The sequence below is a fragment of the Anomaloglossus baeobatrachus genome, chromosome 12 (genome assembly GCF_048569485.1).
Source record: "Anomaloglossus baeobatrachus isolate aAnoBae1 chromosome 12, aAnoBae1.hap1, whole genome shotgun sequence".
Taxonomy (NCBI): Eukaryota; Metazoa; Chordata; class Amphibia; order Anura; family Aromobatidae; genus Anomaloglossus; species Anomaloglossus baeobatrachus.
The window spans coordinates 105,444,785-105,464,202 of NC_134364.1; the positions used below are offsets into that span (position 1 = coordinate 105,444,785).

At 52.8% G+C, this 19,418-nt stretch overlaps 1 protein-coding gene across 1 annotated transcript in view; it reads left to right on the forward strand.

The window, feature by feature from the left end:
• ZC3H6 (zinc finger CCCH-type containing 6) overlaps window positions 1-19,418 on the forward strand; it is a 134,288-nt gene that overhangs the window by 26,007 nt on the left and 88,863 nt on the right. The window contains exon 4 of the mRNA XM_075330155.1: window positions 3,259-3,475. Within this exon, the coding sequence (XP_075186270.1) occupies window positions 3,259-3,475 (217 nt within the window). The remainder of the gene's footprint in view (window positions 1-3,258; window positions 3,476-19,418) is intronic.

The following is a 19,418-nucleotide window of genomic DNA, read 5'->3' on the forward strand; positions in this document are numbered from 1 at the left end:
AGCATGTGAACGCCAGGCGGTTCCGGATGGAATCCCTCCGCTCAGTCATTGCCTCAATGTCCCAAGGAGATTTCCTAGCATCAATAGACATCAAAGATGCTTATCTCCACGTGCCGATTGCTACGGAGCACCAACGCTTTCTGCGCTTCGTGATAGGAGACGAACATCTTCAGTTCGTGGCTCTGCCATTTGGTCTGGCGACAGCCCCCCGGGTGTTCACCAAGATCATGGCAGCAGTGGTAGCAGTCTTGCACTCTCACGGACACTCTGTGATCCCTTACTTGGACGATCTACTGGTCAAGGCACCCTCTCAGGAGGCATGCCAACTCAGCCTGAATTTTGCACTGGAGACTCTCCAGGCGTTCGGGTGGATCATCAACTTCCCAAAGTCAAATCTGTCACCGACCCAATCACTAACGTATCTTGGCATGGAGTTTCATACTCTCTCAGCGATAGTGAAGCTTCCGCTGAGCAAGCAGCGGTCACTACAGACAGGGGTGCAGGCTCTCCTTCAAGGTCAGTCGCACTCCTTAAGACGCCTCATGCACTTCCTCGGGAAGATGGTGGCGGCAATAGAGGCGGTTCCGTTTGCGCAGTTTCATCTGCGTCCACTTCAATGGGACATTCTCCGCCAATGGGACGGGAAGTCGACATCCCTGGACAGGAAAGTCTCCCTTTCCCAGACGGCCAAGGACTCTCTGCAGTGGTGGCTCCTTTCCACCTCATTATCACAGGGAAGATCCTTCCTACCACCGTCCTGGGCGGTGGTCACGACAGACGCGAGTCTGTCAGGGTGGGGAGCAGTGTTTCTCCACCACAGGGCTCAGGGTACGTGGACTCAGCAGGAGTCCAGCCTTCAGATCAATGTTCTGGAAATCAGAGCAGTGTTTCTTGCCCTACTAGCCTTCCAGCAGTGGCTGGAAGGGAAGCAGATCCGAATTCAATCGGACAACTCCACAGCGGTGGCATACATCAATCACCAAGGAGGGACTCGCAGTCGGCAAGCCTTCCAGGAAGTCCGGCGCATTATGATGTGGGTGGAAGCCACGGCCTCCACCATATCCGCAGTTCACATCCCCGGCGTAGAAAACTGGGAAGCAGACTTCCTCAGTCGCCATGGCATGGACGCAGGGGAATGGTCCCTTCACCCGGACGTGTTTCAGGAAATCTGTCGCCGATGGGGAAGGCCGGACGTCGACCTAATGGCGTCCCGGCACAACAACAAGGTCCCAACATTCATGGCACGGTCTCGCGATCAAAGAGCTCTAGCAGCAGACGCCCTAGTGCAAGATTGGTCGCAGTTCCGGCTCCCTTATGTGTTTCCACCTCTGGCACTCTTGCCCAGAGTGCTACGCAAGATCAGATCCGACTGCAGCCGCGTCATACTCGTCGCTCCAGACTGGCCGAGGAGGGCGTGGTATCCGGATCTGTGGCATCTCACGGTCGGCCAACCGTGGGCACTACCAGACCGACCAGACTTACTGTCCCAAGGGCCGTTTTTCCATCGGAATTCTGCGGCCCTCAACCTGACTGCGTGGCCATTGAGTCCTGGATCCTAGCGTCTTCAGGCTTATCCCAAGGGGTCGTTGCCACCATGAGACAGGCTAGGAAGCCCACGTCTGCTAAGATCTACCACAGAACGTGGAGGATATTCTTATCCTGGTGCTCTGCTCAGAGAGTGTCTCCCTGGCCATTTGCATTACCTACCCTTCTTTCTTTCCTCCAATCTGGGTTAGAAAAAGGTTTGTCGCTCGGCTCCCTTAAAGGGCAAGTCTCGGCACTAGCCGTCTTTTTTCAGAAGCGTCTAGCACGACTTTCTAAGGTGCGCACGTTCCTACAGGGGGTTTGCCATATAGTTCCCCCGTACAAGCGGCCGTTAGATCCATGGGATCTGAACAGGGTACTAGTTGCCCTCCAGAAGCCGCCCTTCGAGCCTCTGAAGGAGGTTTCACTTTCTAGACTATCACAGAAAGTGGCTTTTCTGGTAGCGATCACATCTCTTCGGAGAGTGTCTGAGCTAGCAGCGTTGTCTTCCAAGGCTCCCTTCCTGGTCTTCCACCAGGACAAGGTAGTGCTGCGCCCCATTCAGGAGTTTCTCCCGAAGGTGGTATCCTCTTTTCATCTTAATCAGGATATTTTTTTGCCTTCGTTTTGTCCTCATGCAGTTCATCGGTATGAGAAGGATTTACATTTGTTAGATCTGGTAAGAGCACTCAGAATCTACATTTCCCGCACAGCGCCCCTGCGCCGTTCGGATGCACTCTTTGTCCTTGTCGCTGGTAAGCGCAAGGGGTCGCAGGCTTCTAAGGCCACCCTGGCTCGATGGATCAAAGAACCAATTCTTGAAGCCTACCGTTCTGCGGGGCTTCAGGTTCCATCAGGGCTAAAGGCCCATTCTACCAGAGCCGTGGGTGCGTCCTGGGCATTGCGACACCAGGCTACGGCTCAACAGGTGTGCCAGGCAGCTACCTGGTCGAGTCTGCACACTTTCACCAAACATTATCAGGTGCATACCTATGCTTCGGCGGACGCCAGCCTAGGTAGAAGAGTCCTGCAGGCGGCAGTTGCCTCCCCGTAGGGGAGGGCTGTCTTGCAGCTCTAACATGAGGTATTTCTTTACCCACCCAGGGACAGCTTTTGGACGTCCCAATCGTCTGGGTCTCCCAATAGAGCGCCGAAGAAGAAGGGAATTTTGTTACTTACCGTAAATTCCTTTTCTTCTAGCTCTTATTGGGAGACCCAGCACCCGCCCTGTTGTCCTTCGGGATTTTTGGTTTGTTTGCGGGTACACATGTTGTTCATGTTGAACGGTTTTCAGTTCTCCGATGTTACTCGGAGTGAATTTGTTTAAACCAGTTATTGGCTTTCCTCCTTCTTGCTTTTGCACTAAAACTGGTGAGCCAGTGATCCCACTGGGGGTGTATAGCCAGAAGGGGAGGGGCCTTACACTTTTTAGTGTAATTGCTTTGTGTGGCCTCCGGAGGCAGTGCTATACACCCAATCGTCTGGGTCTCCCAATAAGAGCTAGAAGAAAAGGAATTTACGGTAAGTAACAAAATTCCCTTCTTTCAGTTGATCTTATATAGTAATCTTCTGAGATAATGACTTTTGGGTTTTCATTGGTTGTAAGCCATAATCAACATTTAATTAATCAAAATGGGAAAAAAATAAATATATATCGAGTCACCCCCAATTTTTCCCAATTTTTAAAAGTATGTATGTTATTGCATGTGCGTAACTTCTACTCTTGTCTCACAGCACGGACACAGCAATTACATGAGCTCCTCAAAATTTGGGCACAGCAAGAAAACTCCTCCGGATTACGACAGCTACAGCAACTATAGCGATGGAAATTACAATGAAGAAGAGGAGGAAGATTTCGCTGAACAGCTAAAACACTACAGGCAGGCAAAGGAAAACCCCGACATGTCCGAAGCAGCTTATAAAAAGGCCATGATGAAAGGGATGTCGACAGGTAACAGCTTGTGAAAACCACCTATTAATCTATTGTCCTGTGAGGTCCACGTGCCGCTGACAGCGTATGGAATAAAGAATGGGTTAGGGCTTATTTCTCTCTCGCCTTATTGGGGGACACAGGACCATGGGTGTATGCTGCTGTTGCCAGGAGGCTGACACTTCGCAAACTAATAAGAAAAAAGTTATCTCCTCCGCAGTGTACACCCTGTGATCGACTAGGAACCAAGACAGTTTTTGCTTAGTGTCCTAGGAGATGGACATGGGTCTGTCTTCAGGACGTTCTTTTTTCCGTTTTTTCCAGGTTCGTTCGCGTTGTTTAGCCCACTAACCTCTCTCTGTTCTTTTCACTTGTAGATCTAGGCGACGGGGTGTTCCACACTCCTTCTCTCCCTTACTGTGGGAAAAGGGTCACAGGGTGGCTTCGCTTCCAGGTCTCCACTTTTCCCAAGTGGCCGGACGTCCTATGCTCTGCGTCACCTCAGTGCCCAGAGTCCTGCAATCTATATTACGTCTGCCCAGGCTCCCCCTCGTCGCGCTTCTAGGCCAGCGGTGCCGAGAGTGGCGACGTTCGGCAGTTCCAGGATCAAACCTGCTGTCCGCCTACCTGCTCTGTGGCAGCGGAGCCGAAATCTGCGTCCTCCAGGTTTCCAACCTGCACCTGGCCGGCGTGGCTTACCATGGACCTCCTGGATTCAGGTAGGGAGACGTCATCCTCTCGAGGCAGGTCCGGATCAATGTTGGAGCGGCGGGGGAGAAGTCTCCCTGCATCAGCGACATCTGCCCCGCAGCATCGCTCTATTCTCGACCTGCATGCTCCTTACTCCGGCAGCTTATCAGGCTGGGCACTAATTTAGACCCCGGCTTCGGGCCTAGTCCTCACTGCAGCCACTCTGCGAGAAGCTCCACCCTCGCAAAGATGGGGGCCGCTTCCTCTCTTCCATGCTTCGGCTGGGAAGCGTCTCTCTCTCTGCTTGAGCAGCACGCTCCCACAAGGGTGGGGCCCATTTTCACTCATCTGTGCCCAGGAAGCCCTGTCCCCAGAAAGGTGGTGGCTCTGACCATTTTTGTTCGTGCCCTGCAACGTTACTTCGAGTGGGCTTTTTTTCTCGCTTTGGCGCCTTCAGGCTGTGGACACGCCCACACTCTGCACAGCAGCGCCATCTTGCAGATTTCACTGTTCTCCTGGACAACAGCCAGCAGGCCAGGACGGGGTAAGCTCTCCTTGCTTAGGAGGCTCTGCGCTGCACAACACCAGTTAGTTACTGGAAATGTACTGAAGTGTAGCCCTTCTGCGCACTAGGGGGTCCTATAACTTCCATAGAAGTTAAGGAAAGCTGGCAGCTTTATACATCTCTCCGCATTATGTCTAATCCTAAAGCGTGGAAGACCCAGGCTCCCACTGTGGTATATTTCTTCGCTTGCACATCCTGCAATCAGAAGTTCTCCTCAAGCCAATCATCCCCCGTGTCAGGACCTGCAATGCCCCAGTCACGGTGGCTTCCCAGGACCCCCTCGCCACCGCAGATGAGGATTCTCGCGCCCCCTAAGTGGGCTGCCTCCCTCTCCAATCAGTAGCTGACTTAACCAAAGTCTCCCAGTCTCTGATTTCCATCTTACAGCACCTACCAGCTCTCCAACCTTCCTCGGAGAACCAGAGCGACCATGATCCCCAGGTGCAGGATAGCGTCCCCTCTAGGAGCCAGAAGAAAGCCGCTAAACAAATTCACACCAGCCCAGCCGAGTCTTCCACATCCCATGATGACTCCGGGTCCGATTTGGTGACAGGGTCAGGCAACGATGATATGTCTCCAGAGTCGGATTCCGACCTGGAACTAGACGCGGAACAAGCGTCCAATATCCGGAAAATGGTCGACAGTTTAGTTTTCGCTGTCAACCAAACCCTGTCGGTGGAGGAAGATCCGCCTGCGGCGGCTTCAAAAACGTTTTCCTTCAAAAAACTAGGTGAGCCCCCAGATATTATTCCAATAATCCAGACTTTCCCGCTATTCTGGTCAAGCAGAGAGCTCACCCAGAAAGACTGTTTGCCGGCAGGCGACGCCTTTCCCTTCTCCATCCATTCCCTCCAGAGGTAGTCAAGGATTGGGCAGAGTCCCCTGCTGTCGACCCTGCCGTGTCCCAACTGGCCACGCACACAGTACTTTTCATTGCAGACAGTGACTTCCTCAACCCACCGACCGCACCATTGAGACTCTGGCCCGGTCTATTTTTGGGCAAGCGGGTTCCTCCCTCTGTCTCATTTGCCGAAGTATGGTTGCTAAGGCTCTTGCGGTCTGGAGTAAGAGTTTACGGAGAGGCCTCCGCGCGGAAGGCTTGCCTTCCGAGTTGATTTAGTTGGCCGACCAGATGTCCATGGCCACCAAATACCTCATTTACGCCTCTCTAGACTCTGCAAATTATGCCGCCATGGTGGCCAGCAATTCTGTGGTGATCAGTCGGATTCTCTGGCTAAAAGCCTGGAATGCAGATAATGCATCTAAGAAATCCTTGACGGGGTTACCCTTTCCTGGCTTTCGCCTTTTCGGCGAATTGTTTGATAGAATCATTGCTGATGCAACAGGGGGGTAAGAGCACCTCTCTCCCACAACGGCGCCCTAAGCGCGCACCTTGCAAGAAATTCTCCTGGCGGTTTCGATTGTTTCGGAACTTTGCCTCTCAGCCACCCGCAAAGTCTGACCAATCCTCTCTGCGCAGCGAGTGGAAACCTGGCTCCTCTAAAACAAACACGACCTGGCGCTCCCGTCCTAGACAGCCCAGGTCCGGTGGTTCCCGCTCTTACCATTCCTCCTCAGCATGATGCCAGGCATCCCCCGGTGCCATCCACCGTAGGGGGTCGTTTACTCTCAGGACGTTTGGCTTTCCTACATAGAGGACGCCTGGGTACGAGAACTGGTGTCTTCAGGTTACAAAATCGAGTTCACCCTTCTTCCTTTTGCGTCGCTTCCTGCAATCATGCATCCCCCAAATCCGGCGGCGTCATCGTGCCAGTTTCCACCGAACAACGTTATACAGGTTTTTACTCGAACCTCTTCGTTGTTCCTAAAAAGACGGCTCTGGTCGGCCTATTTTAGATCTCAAGATGCTAAACAGGACAGTTTGGACTCACCCCTTTCACATTGGATCCTAAGATCTGTGGTGGCGTCCACGGAACCCGGAGAATTCCTAGCCTCCATCGATATACAAGACGCCTACTTGCACGTTCCAATCTGCACAGATCACCAGAGATTCCTTCGGTTTGCTGTCGGGGAGGAGAACTTCCAATTAACGGCTCTCTCTTTTGGTCTTGCCATGGCGCCTCGAGTTTTTAGCAAGGTCATGGCGGCTGTCATGACCGTGCTTCGACCCAGAGGTATTGTAGTCATTCCTTATCTGGACGACTTACTCATAAAGCAACAGTCATTTCTTGCCTGCTCAGAGAGTGTGCACATCTGCTTGGACACTCTCTCGAGGTTGGACTGGCTCTTCAACCACCAAAAGTCATCCTTAGTCCCGTCCCAACGCCTCGTTTTTTTCGACATGGTTTTAGACACTTCTCTAGCTCAGGTGTTCCTACCACTAGAGAAACGGACCTCCCTGAGACAAGACATTCATGTCCTCCGGTGCAAGCGCCTGCTATCTCTGCGGTTCAGGATGAGAATTTTGGGGAAGATGGTAGCGGCTATAGAAGCCATCCCCTTCGCTCAGTTTCACCTTCATCCTCTTCAGCTAGCTCTCCTATCTGCGAGGGACAGGAACCTGGTGTCCCTAGATCACCCTGTCAGTCTTTCCCAGAGGGTGATTCACTCTGTACTGTGGACGCCAGCCTGATAGGCTGGGGAGCCGTGTTCTTTCAACACACGGTTCGGGGTCGCTGGTCTCTCGCGGAATGCACTCTCCCGATCAGCGTTCTGAAGTTAAGGGCCATTTTTCTGGCCCTTCAAGGATTCCTTCCGCTTCTCTTGCGTCTCCCGGTGTCTTGCTAAATTCTCCTAAAAAGGGGCTGAAAGCCCGTACTTACGAAGCGCTCACTGATATCTTAATCAGGCACGAATACTAAGATTCTTTATAGCAAGTTATTTATTTTAATAGCACATGAATAATCAATGGTACATAGGCATTAGAACTACTTTATAGTCATATAATCTTATAAATAACAGAAATATGCATCAACATTACTGTATGTTGTAGCATTCCTTCCTCATCGGAGGGACTCGATTAGTGAGAAGGAAAACAACCCGGCCTCTGCATCACAGGCGCAGTGCGTCCACTTTGAGCGTCCTGGAAATGTCCCTGTCTCACTAAGCGAGCCCTGTATTTTTATACCAAACTTTGTACATTGTGGTGTCATGTGCACGGAGTATTGCATTTGGTGACCAGCATGTGATTGCTGATTCATGGTCATGTAACCTGACCACACACTGCTGTGGGCACCAGTAGCTTCCTGCACATGTTGCTGGCTTAACCACTGGTTTCCTGCATATGTTGAAATGAGCCTTGAATTTTACATCGCTAGTTTCCTACACATATTTCTAACTAACCACTTGTTTCCTGCATATGTTGAACTATAAGCGTTCCTTCCTCATAATAGTGGTTTGTTCAAGACCTACCTAACATGTACTCTTTATCATGGTGAAATCGGGTCAACCAGAGGACACCTCTCTGATACTGAGTTTGGATGGCTCAAATAATACCTTTTGATTAGCATTCCTATCTAATCACACTCATTCTTTAGTCCTTGATCCCAGGGATTATTTTCCATCATCAGTATTCCACTAGAGCAGGGGTGGGGAACCTTTTTAATGCCGAGGGCCATTTGGAATTTTCTACCAACCTTCGGGGGCCGCACAAAACTATCAACTTAAAATTACCCTGCTATACTTAGTCAAACAATTAACTCATCGTGGCGGCTGAAGCTTCTTGTTTTTGGTGCGGCTATATTATTCAATATTGATCTTATTGCTTCTCACAACTGTTTTTCCACGTTTGTGTCAGCTGGGATTGCTGTAAATACATCACAGGAGATGCTGAGGGCATATACATCACAGGAGATGCTGAGGGCATATACATCACAGGAGATGCTGAGGGCATATACATCACAGGAGATGCTGAGGGCATATACATCACAGGAGATGCTGAGGGCATATACATCACAGGAGATGCTGAGGGCATGTACATCACTGGGGAGGGCTGGAAGGAATATACATTGCTGGGAGAACTAGACATCACTGGGGAGGGCTGGGAGGACTAGACATCACTGGGGAGGGCTGGGAGGACTAGACATCACTGGGGAGGGCTGGGAGGACTAGACATCACTGGGGAGGGCTGGGAGGACTAGACATCACTGGGGAGGGCTGGGAGGACTGGACATCACTGGGGAGGGCTGGGAGGACTAGACATCACTGGGGAGGGCTGGGAGGACTAGACATCACTGGGGAGGGCTGGGAGGACTAGACATCACTGGGGAGGGCTGGGAGGACTAGACATCACTGGGGAGGGCTGGGAGGACTAGACATCACTGGGGAGGGCTGGGAGGACTAGACATCACTGGGGAGGGCTGGGAGGACTAGACATCACTGGGGAGGGCTGGGAGGACTAGACATCACTGGGGAGGGCTGGGAGGACTAGACATCACTGGGGAGGGCTGGGAGGACTAGACATCACTGGGGAGGGCTGGGAGGACTAGACATCACTGGGGAGGGGTGGGAGGACTAGACATCACTGGGGAGGGCTGGGAGGACTAGACATCACTGGGGAGGGCTGGGAGGACTAGACATCACTGGGGAGGGGTGGGAGGACTAGACATCACTGGGGAGGGGTGGGAGGACTAGACATCACTGGGGAGGGGTGGGAGGACTAGACATCACTGGGGAGGGCTGGGAGGACTAGACATCACTGGGGAGGGCTGGGAGGACTAGACATCACTGGGGAGGGCTGGGAGGACTAGACATCACTGGGGAGGGCTGGGAGGACTAGACATCACTGGGGAGGGCTGGGAGGACTAGACATCACTGGGGAGGGCTGGGAGGACTAGACATCACTGGGGAGGGCTGGGAGGACTAGACATCACTGGGGAGGGCTGGGAGGACTAGACATCACTGGGGAGGGCTGGGAGGACTAGACATCACTGGGGAGGGTTGGGAGGACTAGACATCACTGGGGAGGGCTGGGAGGACTAGACATCACTGGGGAGGGCTGGGAGGACTAGACATCACTGGGGAGGGCTGGGAGGACTAGACATCACTGGGGAGGGCTGGGAGGACTAGACATCACTGGGGAGGGCTGGGAGGACTAGACATCACTGGGGAGGGCTGGGAGGACTAGACATCACTGGGGAGGGCTGGGAGGACTAGACATCACTGGGGAGGGCTGGGAGGACTAGACATCACTGGGGAGGGCTGGGAGGACTAGACATCACTGGGGAGGGCTGGGAGGACTAGACATCACTGGGCAGGGCTGGGAGGACTAGACATCACTCGGGAGGGCTGGGAGGACTAGACATCACTGGGGAGGGCTGGGAGGACTAGACATCACTGGGGAGGGCTGGGAGGACTAGACATCACTGGGGAGGGCTGGGAGGACTAGACATCACTGGGGAGGGCTGGGAGGACTAGACATCACTGGGGAGGGCTGGGAGGACTAGACATCACTGGGGAGGGCTGGGAGGACTAGACATCACTGGGGAGGGCTGGGAGGACTAGACATCACTGGGGAGGGCTGGGAGGACTAGACATCACTGGGGAGGGCTGGAAGGACTAGACATCACTGGGGAGGGCTGGGAGGACTAGACATCACTGGGGAGGGCTGGGAGGACTAGACATCACTGGGGAGGGCTGGGAGGACTAGACATCACTGGGGAGGGCTGGGAGGACTAGACATCACTGGGGAGGGCTGGGAGGACTAGACATCACTGGGGAGGGCTGGGAGGACTAGACATCACTGGGGAGGGCTGGGAGGACTAGACATCACTGGGGAGGGCTGGGAGGACTAGACATCACTGGGGAGGATTATATATCACTTGGGAGGGCTGGGAGAAATTTAAGGACATTGCTAGGGGTTCTGACATACCAGGGGGGCACAGGCAGCAGTGTGAAGGCCGCAGGGGCATAGGCAGCAGTGTGGAGGCCACAGGGGCACAGGCTGCCGTGGGGAGGCCACAGGGGCACAGGCTGCCGTGGGGAGGCCACAGGGGCACAGGCTGCCGTGGGGAGGCCACAGGGGCACAGGCTGCCGTGGGGAGGCCACAGGGACACAGGCTGCCGTGGGGAGGCCACAGGGGCACAGGCTGCCGTGGGGAGGCCACAGGGGCACAGACTGCCGTGGGGGAGAGTGAGGAGCACAGGCTGCCGTGGGGGAGAGTGAGGAGCACAGGCTGCCGTGGGGGAGAGTGAGGAGCACAGGCTGCCGTGGGGGAGAGTGAGGAGCACAGGCTGCCGTGGGGGAGAGTGAGGAGCACAGGCTGCCGTGGGGGAGAGTGAGGAGCACAGGCTGCCGTGGGGGAGAGTGAGGAGCACAGGCTGCCGTGGGGGAGAGTGAGGAGCACAGGCTGCCGTGGGGGAGAGTGAGGAGCACAGGCTGCCGTGGGGGAGAGTGAGGAGCACAGGCTGCCGTGGGGGAGAGTGAGGAGCACAGGCTGCCGTGGGGGAGAGTGAGGAGCACAGGCTGCCGTGGAAATGCACGAGGAGGACGGGACACTGCACGGAGAACAGGCTGCAGTGGGAATGCGCAAGGTGGATGGGACGCTGCACGGAGCACAGGCTGCAGTGGGGATGTGCAGGGGCACACACAGGCATGGGAGCACAAACACACCTGTCGGACGCTGAGGTAGTAGCTTCTCTTCTGTGGAAAAAGAGCGAGTTGAGCGCTAACTCCACCCACAAAGTACGTCCTCACGCTAGCATGAGGACGTAAGCCATACAGGGTTTAAAGGGCCAGCAGCAAGCAAGACGCTGCTGCCTCCCGAGCTCTGTGGACTGTGCAATGTGCCCGGGGGCCGCAGAAAAGGTCATGGCGGGCCGCATACGGCCCGCGGGCCGGAGGTTCCCCACCCCTGCACTAGAGGAAGATCACTCGGAAAACGCCATACCATGACCTAGAGATATTGCTTTTAATAGGACACTATCATTGACTTTGCCACAAATTTTGATTTCTTGGTTTGTTTGGATAAACGTTGAATCACAAATATAATCACTTTCACTACTATGTATATTAAAACTAAAAGCAATATTATCTGAAAAGCTCCCTGCAAAAGCCCCATTACCCATCCTCCTAACCCCTTAAACCAATTTGCAGGGTTTAGGAAGGAAAAGGTATTCGCCCACCAACTATCTTTATTTACATCATTATCTTTTTGATATTTATCTCTTAATTTTTGTATGTCATTTAACTTTGCTCGTAATTGTAGCTGTCCTTCGGGATCTATGTAATGGCAACAGGCGGGGCCTATTATCTGACACATACCCCCTTGGGCTGCTGTTAGGTAATAAATTACCAAAGTATGCTGGCTAGTAACTATAACTAACTGCTGTTGTACAGCTACAGAGGTGTTTACTATATCCAAAATTGCAAATATTTGATCATCCAGATAATCAGTAGATTCTACTAATTTATCCCACATTTGCATTACCATTGGATATAGGAACAAAGTACTGAAAAACGTATTCGCTGTTCCCATTTGTACCACATGGGGTCGCCCTGATTCCCTTGGTTTATTATCTGCAGCTCTCTTGAATATCATGTGTTTTGGCAAAACCTGAGCATCTGATTGATCATAAGGTAATATAAAGGTGGTTGGGGTCAAACGAGCTATAGTAAAGCTTCCCTTGACTCCTACTGGGAGCCATTTATAGGCATGATACCCACATACCCAATACATTCCTCTAGGTAAATCCCGTATAGCCGAGTGTTGCAAAACTAAACGATGAACCAAGTCAACAAAAATACTAACATTTGAGAACAAACACCACCCGGGCTGTTGTTCAATTGGGCTACAGTAACATGCATTAGGGTTTTCTTTATCGTTCCTTTATGGGAGACCCAGACCATGGGGTGTATGCTACTGCCCCCCGGAGGACACACAAAGTTACTACACTCAAAAACGTGTAGCTCCTCCCTCCTAGCATATACACCCCCTGCCAGCCAGATCTAGCCAGTTTTTTGCTTTGTGTCAGGAGGCACACACATGTATTCTCTTTGGAAGAAAAGTTGATTTTTTTTTTATTTTTTTTTTTTTTTTTTCTAAAGATTTGGAAGAAAAGTGGGTCCACTGGACTCCCGGCATGTCCCTTCACACTCCCCTGGCGGCAGTGCTGTTAAGGTTGATTCAGGGCAGGAGCCCTTCATGCCGCGCTCCTTCACCATCCCTAGTGGCTCTGGCTTGAAGTTGGAGCCAACACGGTTCTCTCTGCCTTGCAGGAGACCGGCCTCCATCCGCAGCCCTTGTGCAGGACCCTGCTGGAAGGAGCACTGGACCCCCACCCCACCAGGGACTGGACCCTGCGTCTCAAAGCTAAGTACAGAGACGTTATTCAGAGGGTCCTTTCTGCAATGTGGGGCACTTTTAATGTGGGGGACAGTGATGCTTGATAATGCTGCTTTTTTACTGTGTTTCCGGCCGGTTCCACGGTTTTTTACTGGGAACCGCGCCGATGTTGCCTGATTCTCGGCCGCATGTATAACTCTAGGCCCCGGCTTCAGCCGCGGCCTAGTTTCGTTTCGTTCCCCTGCATGTCAGACATGCAGGGGGACGCTGCAGAGCCGCCCGCCGGCCGCTCTGCACAGGGGAGGACACTCCTATCTGAGGAGATGATTACCTCCCCTGTACATCTCCTTCGCCCTCCGATTCCCGCTTCTGGGTTAACCCCCGCCCCCCCCCCTCGCTCTGGCGCCATTTTCTCAGCGTCTTAGTACACTGGACGGCGCTGGCTGCTCTGCAGCAGAGGGAGGGAATATCTGGCTGGGGGTCCAGGCTGGAATCTGGAGGGCACACATATAGCGGCCTGATAAGTCACAACCTCTGGTTGTGCACTTTTATTCACTCTCAGGGCATGAAGGAGTTAATTCTTTATCATAGAATCTCCTCCTCAGCAGCATGTCTCACTCTAGCAGCAAAGCTCTACATGTTCTGCATGTAACCTTATATGCCTGAACCGACACACTGTAACGGTTCTTATGTGGTGGATAGTAGCAAGATGCCTCAGCCGGGATTCTTCCCAGGCTGAACCTCTGTCTTGGGTATTCTAGCCATTCCAGACAGAGCCCCCACCTCTGCAGCATGTCACAGAGCGAGACTGCAGGCTGTTTTTATTATCCCCTGCAGGTAGTCTCGTACGGCTATACATGGGAGCTCATTAATGGTCCCTCCAGCTGCTCCGGTTCGGTGGCTGACCCCCGTAGGAATCTCCAGGGGTCGGCTGTCCCGGCATCTGCTGAGCATGCAGCCCCCTTCTCAGGGCGTTTTCTGCTTCGCTCAGCAAAGCTCACAAGGGACTCTCCTTCTGGACACAGACCCCGTCCTCCTGACAGGGAGACGCAGGGTCCCCTGTCCTCCCCGTCCCGCAGCTCCGATTACGAGCTGACTCGCTGGACGAGGAGGATGTCTCTACCACGGGCTCGGACGATCCGTCCGTAGGTGACGCAGATGCGAATGATTGGATTACGTCCATTATTCTTTTACTGGACCTCCATCCGCCTGATCGGGGAAGTGTTCCCCGCTGGCAGAAATGCATCAGTATGCTTTAAACATGACGAGGAGTGTGTTCTTTCACCACTCCAGTTTTCAGCCCGCTGCGTCCAAGCCCACAGCCTATCCTGCAGACCCCACAGCGGAGTTCTGCTGCCTGTCTCCCCCTCCCATCTGAGGTGGTCAAGGAGTGTACTCATCCGCCAAGGGTAGCCACTCCGGTGTCTAGACTTTCAGCCCAGATAGTTGTATCAGTGGCGGACGGCACCTCTATATGGATCCTACGGTACATTAATTTTGTACTGGACCTCAATCCGCCGGTGTTACCTTATCTAGGTGAACACAACGTGTGTTCCTTAACCTCTCCAGTTTTCAGGCCCCTGGGACCAGCCAGGGTCCGCTCTGATCGCTTCCCATGAAGCGTGATTCTGAGGACTGGATTTCCCCTGTCCACCAACGGTGGTCAAGTAGTGGGCTCATTCACCTCAGGTGGCTCAGCCCGGGCCGTTATGTCAGTGCCTGATGGCTCCTCACTTACGGTTCTGCGGTCCGCCCGGTTGTCCTTTGGGCCAAGTCGGTATGAGGACGGCAGGAGCTTTCTTCCCCTCAGCTTACAGCAGTGCGGTTTTTTTGTACCTTCTCTGCTTCTCTGGAGGAGATGCATCCTCCCACAGGGACTCTATGCCAAAACGGTTGCCTGAACTTACAGACTTCAGTTCTTTCATCCTATACCAGGTCTGCCATGCTGGACGCCGCACGGCGGTGATCTGGGCTCCCTTCCTCGCTATCCGCAGGCTCCTGTGGCTTCGGATTTGGAAGGCAGATGCCTCTATGGAGGTTCCCTGCTGGGCTCCCACTTGGTGAGACCAGTTTCCTCGGAACCAACTGCGTGAAATTAAGGAAGCTCTTGGCGGGAAGTGTTCTTCCTTGCCACAAACCTAAACCAGGGCACCTGTCCAGGACAGGAATCAGTTGAGGTTTCGGTGGTTTCCGTTCCTCCGTCTGATCGTCCTCTAGGTCAGCCTAGGTCCATAGAACCAAATAGCTCGAAGCTGCGTCTTCAGAAGGCCGCAGGAGATGCTGTCACTGAGTCAGCTTCCTCCGAGCTATTTAGCCACGCCAACAACCTCCTTGGTCGGTGGCAGGCTCTCTCCACTGGCGACGTAGGGTTCTAACACGTCTCCGTTCAGTGGGGGCGAGACTTTATCTCCCTTGGCTACAGGATGGACTTCTGTCCACCCGCCAAACAGTTTTTCTCTGTCATCTCCTCCCTGCTCCAAGGCCGCCACCTTCTCACAGGCCGTGGCATTCCTGGCAGGCCAATGGAGTAATTGTACCGGTTCCCGTCTGGGAACGGTTCTGAGATTTTTGCTTAAATCTATTCCTAGTCCCCGAAGAGGGCGGTGCTTCCGACCTGGATCTTTAGCTTTTCAAGCATAGCCAGGTGTGGCGTTTTCTCATTGAGTCTTGGTTTTGTTCCGTGTGTTTTTTTCACCGGATCAATCAAGACTCCATGGAGATCCCTAGCAACCATCGGCATCAGAGATGCCTATCGGCAGGAGTCAATCGCAGTTTCACACCAGCGTTGACTGCGTTTTGATAATCGGAGTGGTCCAATTCGTGGCTCTTCCCTTGGGGTCAGACAAGGCTCCTCCAGTATCCTCATTGGGGCAGCTGTGATCAGGGTCCTGCCCCCCTAGGGTTTGGCAGTGATCTTTGGCCCTGGACGGTTTTCTTGTTGGGTTTTCATCCAGTGCTGACTCTTAGCAGAGTGCTTCGTTCACTCTCGCCACTCTGACCTATCGGGTGGCTTGTCTTTCTGTCCAAGTCCACTCTGACCTCGAACCAGAGGTTCTCAGGGCGTCAATGGAAGTGGTTCCTTGCCCAGTTTTTCCTGCGTCCTCTGAGACTGGATGTTTTCCGCTGTACTAGCGAACTCACTCCTCCCACGGGGTGGTGGCTTCGCCACTGACCAGGGGCTCGTTTCAGTGGTGGCTTCGGCCACTCTGTCTCAGGGGCGCTCCTTTTCTGGTCCGTTCCGGGTGATCCTCACCAGGATGCTACCCTATCCGCCTTGGGAACAGTATATCTCCACCGTGGAGCGCAGGGCGCTTGGACTCTGTCCGAATCAGCCCTCTGGATCAATGTGCTGGAAATCAGGGCTGTATTTCTTGCCCTCTAAGCCTTCACCATCTGTGGGCGGCTAGGCACATTCGAGTCCAGTCGGACAACGTGACAGCGTTTTCCTACACCAGCTTCCAAGGCGGGACACTCAGCCGCCTGGCAATCATGGCGGCTCAACATCCTTCAGTGGACAAGGGACTCCTAGTCCACCGTATCCGCAGTCCACATGCTAGATGTGAAAACTACGAGGCAGGCTATTTCTGCTGTCCTACCGTGGTCCACAATCCTCAGGTTTTGCGGTAGCCACACTGGTTCATGTTTGATCCCAGCTTTGTCTCTTTACGAATTTCCCCCTCTACCTCTTGTCCAGAGTCCTGCGCAAGATCGGTAACGGGGGCCGTCGGGTCATTCTCCAGATTGACCCAAGCAGGCTTCGTACTCTGACCTGCTCCTTGGGTTGCCTTCGCATCTTCCGGACCGTTCAGACCTTTTCTCAAAAGGTCCGTTTTTTCCCCGTCAGAATTCTGGATTCTCAGAATGACGGCGTAGCTCTTGAGTCCTGGATCTTAGCGACTTCTGATATCCTTCCTGAAGTCATCTCCACTATGACTCGAGCTCCAAAGTGTCCTTTGACCTTTTTTTGGCCTTGCCGACCCTCCTGTCCCTTCCACAGTCCGGTCTACAGCTAGGACTATCCCTCTTTAACGGACAGGTCTCGGCTCTGTCAGTATGTGCCAGCGGCGAATCGTCCGGCTGGCTCCGGTGCGCTCCTTTAAGGGCGCATCCCACATCATTCCGCCTTCCGGCGGCCTATGGAGACCTCGGACCTTAATCCGGTCCTCCCGGTTCCCGGAAACCCCCCTTTGCGCCATCTTCGGGAGGTTTCTTTGTTGTGTCTTTCACAGAAAGTACTCTTTCTAGTGGCTATCATTTCCCGCCAGAGAGTTCTGGCTGCACTCCCTCGGAGTCACCCCCTTTTTTTGGTCTTTTGCATCAAGACAAGGTGGTCTTCATCCGACTCCGGACTTTTTCCCTAAGGCGGTTACTGCTTCCACCTTATTCGGGGCAATTTTCCTGCCTTCCTTTTGTCCGGCTCCTATTCATCGCTTAAGAAAGCGTTGCATATCCTGGATCTGGTGCGGCCGCTCCGGATCTATGTGTCTCGCACCGCCGTTATTAGGCGGTGCACCTCTCTGGTGCTGACTGTTCGTCAGCGTAGCGGTCTCTCGGCATCTATGCCGACCCTGATTCGTTGGCTTAGGTCGGCCATTTCCGAGACCTACAAGTGTACTCAAGTGCCTTCCCCGCCGGGGATCAGAGCACATTTGATCAGACCTGTCGGCGCCTTTTTGGGCTTTCAAGCACCAGGTTACGGCTCAGTAGGTCTGTCAGACTCCAGCTCGAATTAGTCTGCTTACTTTTTCGAAGCACTACCCAAGGCATGCTCATGCTTTGGCAGACGCGGGCTTGGGCAGACGCATTTTTCCGGCGTCTGTCGCCCATTTGTGAAGTTAGGTTTGCCTGCTTCTCAGTGTCTGTTTATTCCCACCCATGGACTGCTTTGGAACGTCCCATGGTCTGGGTCTCCCATAAAGGAACGATAAAGAAAAAGAGAATTTTGTTTACTTACCGTAAATTCTTTTTCTTATAGTTCCGACATGGGAGACCCAGCACCCTCCCTATTGCCTGTTGGCAGGTTTCTTGTTCCGTGTGTCTTCACCGGCTGTTATTGTTGTAGACAGAGGTTCCGGTTCTGCCGGATTTTACTCCGTCTCTTCTTGTGGGTGGATGTCCTCCTTCAGCTTTTGCACTAAACTGGCTAGATCTGGCTGGCAGGGGGTGTATATGCTAGGAGGGAGGAGCTACACGTTTTTGAGTGTAGTAACTTGTGTGTCCTCCGGGGGGCAGTAGCATACACCCCATGGTCTGGGTCTCCCATGTCGGAACTATAAGAAAAAGAATTTACGGTAAGTAAACAAAATTCTCTTTTTTACAGGTCGGATCATTTGCTCGATATTCAGAGGAATCGTTACACATTAGATTTCCCGATATGTTACTACAAGTTTCACTAGTCCCATTTATGAACATATTGGCATAAGGCCGTAACATATCATGAATTGTCCTTTCCACTAAGCTCGGTTTAAAAGCATCTACAGTATTTACAGTTGTCCCAAAACTTATTTTTATATTCTCCATAGGGATGAATCCCAGGTTAGTCAGTCCAGTCTTATTTTCTTCGTACCCAAATTCTTCCCTTAAAAGCCAGATATTGTAAATTGGTGACTGTTCCACTCAAACTGCCTTGCCACCATGGAAGGTTGATCCATCCCACTACGGGAATGGGTACTGTAGTATTCCATAGACGAACATTTTGAGTGTCTTTATCAGCAAGATGATCAGAACAACTTTTCCACTTAAAGATTTCCTCCATCGATACCGGGGTAGCCAGATAAGGGGTACTGGTGGTTGTAACCGGAGAATGTGTACAGATCCAGCAATCTGTGTGTTGGCTACTGTTCAGCGCATCAGTTAAAATGTGATGGTGCATCAGAAATGTATTCACTATAGGTTCCTCCTGATGTAGACTTGTCCATCCAACGACCAAAGAGCAAACATCAAACACAGGAATTTCTCCATCTCCTCACTATCGAGCTCTTCCCAGTAACCAAATACCATGGATTCCGCTTATTTACAACACCATCTGCAAATAGAGATACACTATTATTCTGGTAAATAACATTTCTTTATCGCTTCATTGGGGGACACAGAGACCATGGGTTGTATGCTGCTGCCACTAGGAGGCGACACTAAGCAAAAAACAAGGAAACTCCTCCTATGCAGTATACACCCACCAACTGGCAATTGTACCCCAGTTTAAGCTTAGTGTCCATAGGAGGTGGACACACTTGGGGCTGCTCCAGCCCCTCAGGTTTGTATTTTTAATCTTTTCCCCTTTTTCTTTTCAGACACAGCTCGTCGGGCGACAGGGTGTAATTGCTCACCCTGCTCTCCCCCCTAGAGGCCGGTCGCACAGAAGTGGGGTCTGTCCGCCACTTCCGTTGACTTCCGTGCCTGTCTGGCAGGACCCTACCCCCCTAACACTCTCAAGACTGTTTGGGGGGCATCCGCACAGAGGGACAGG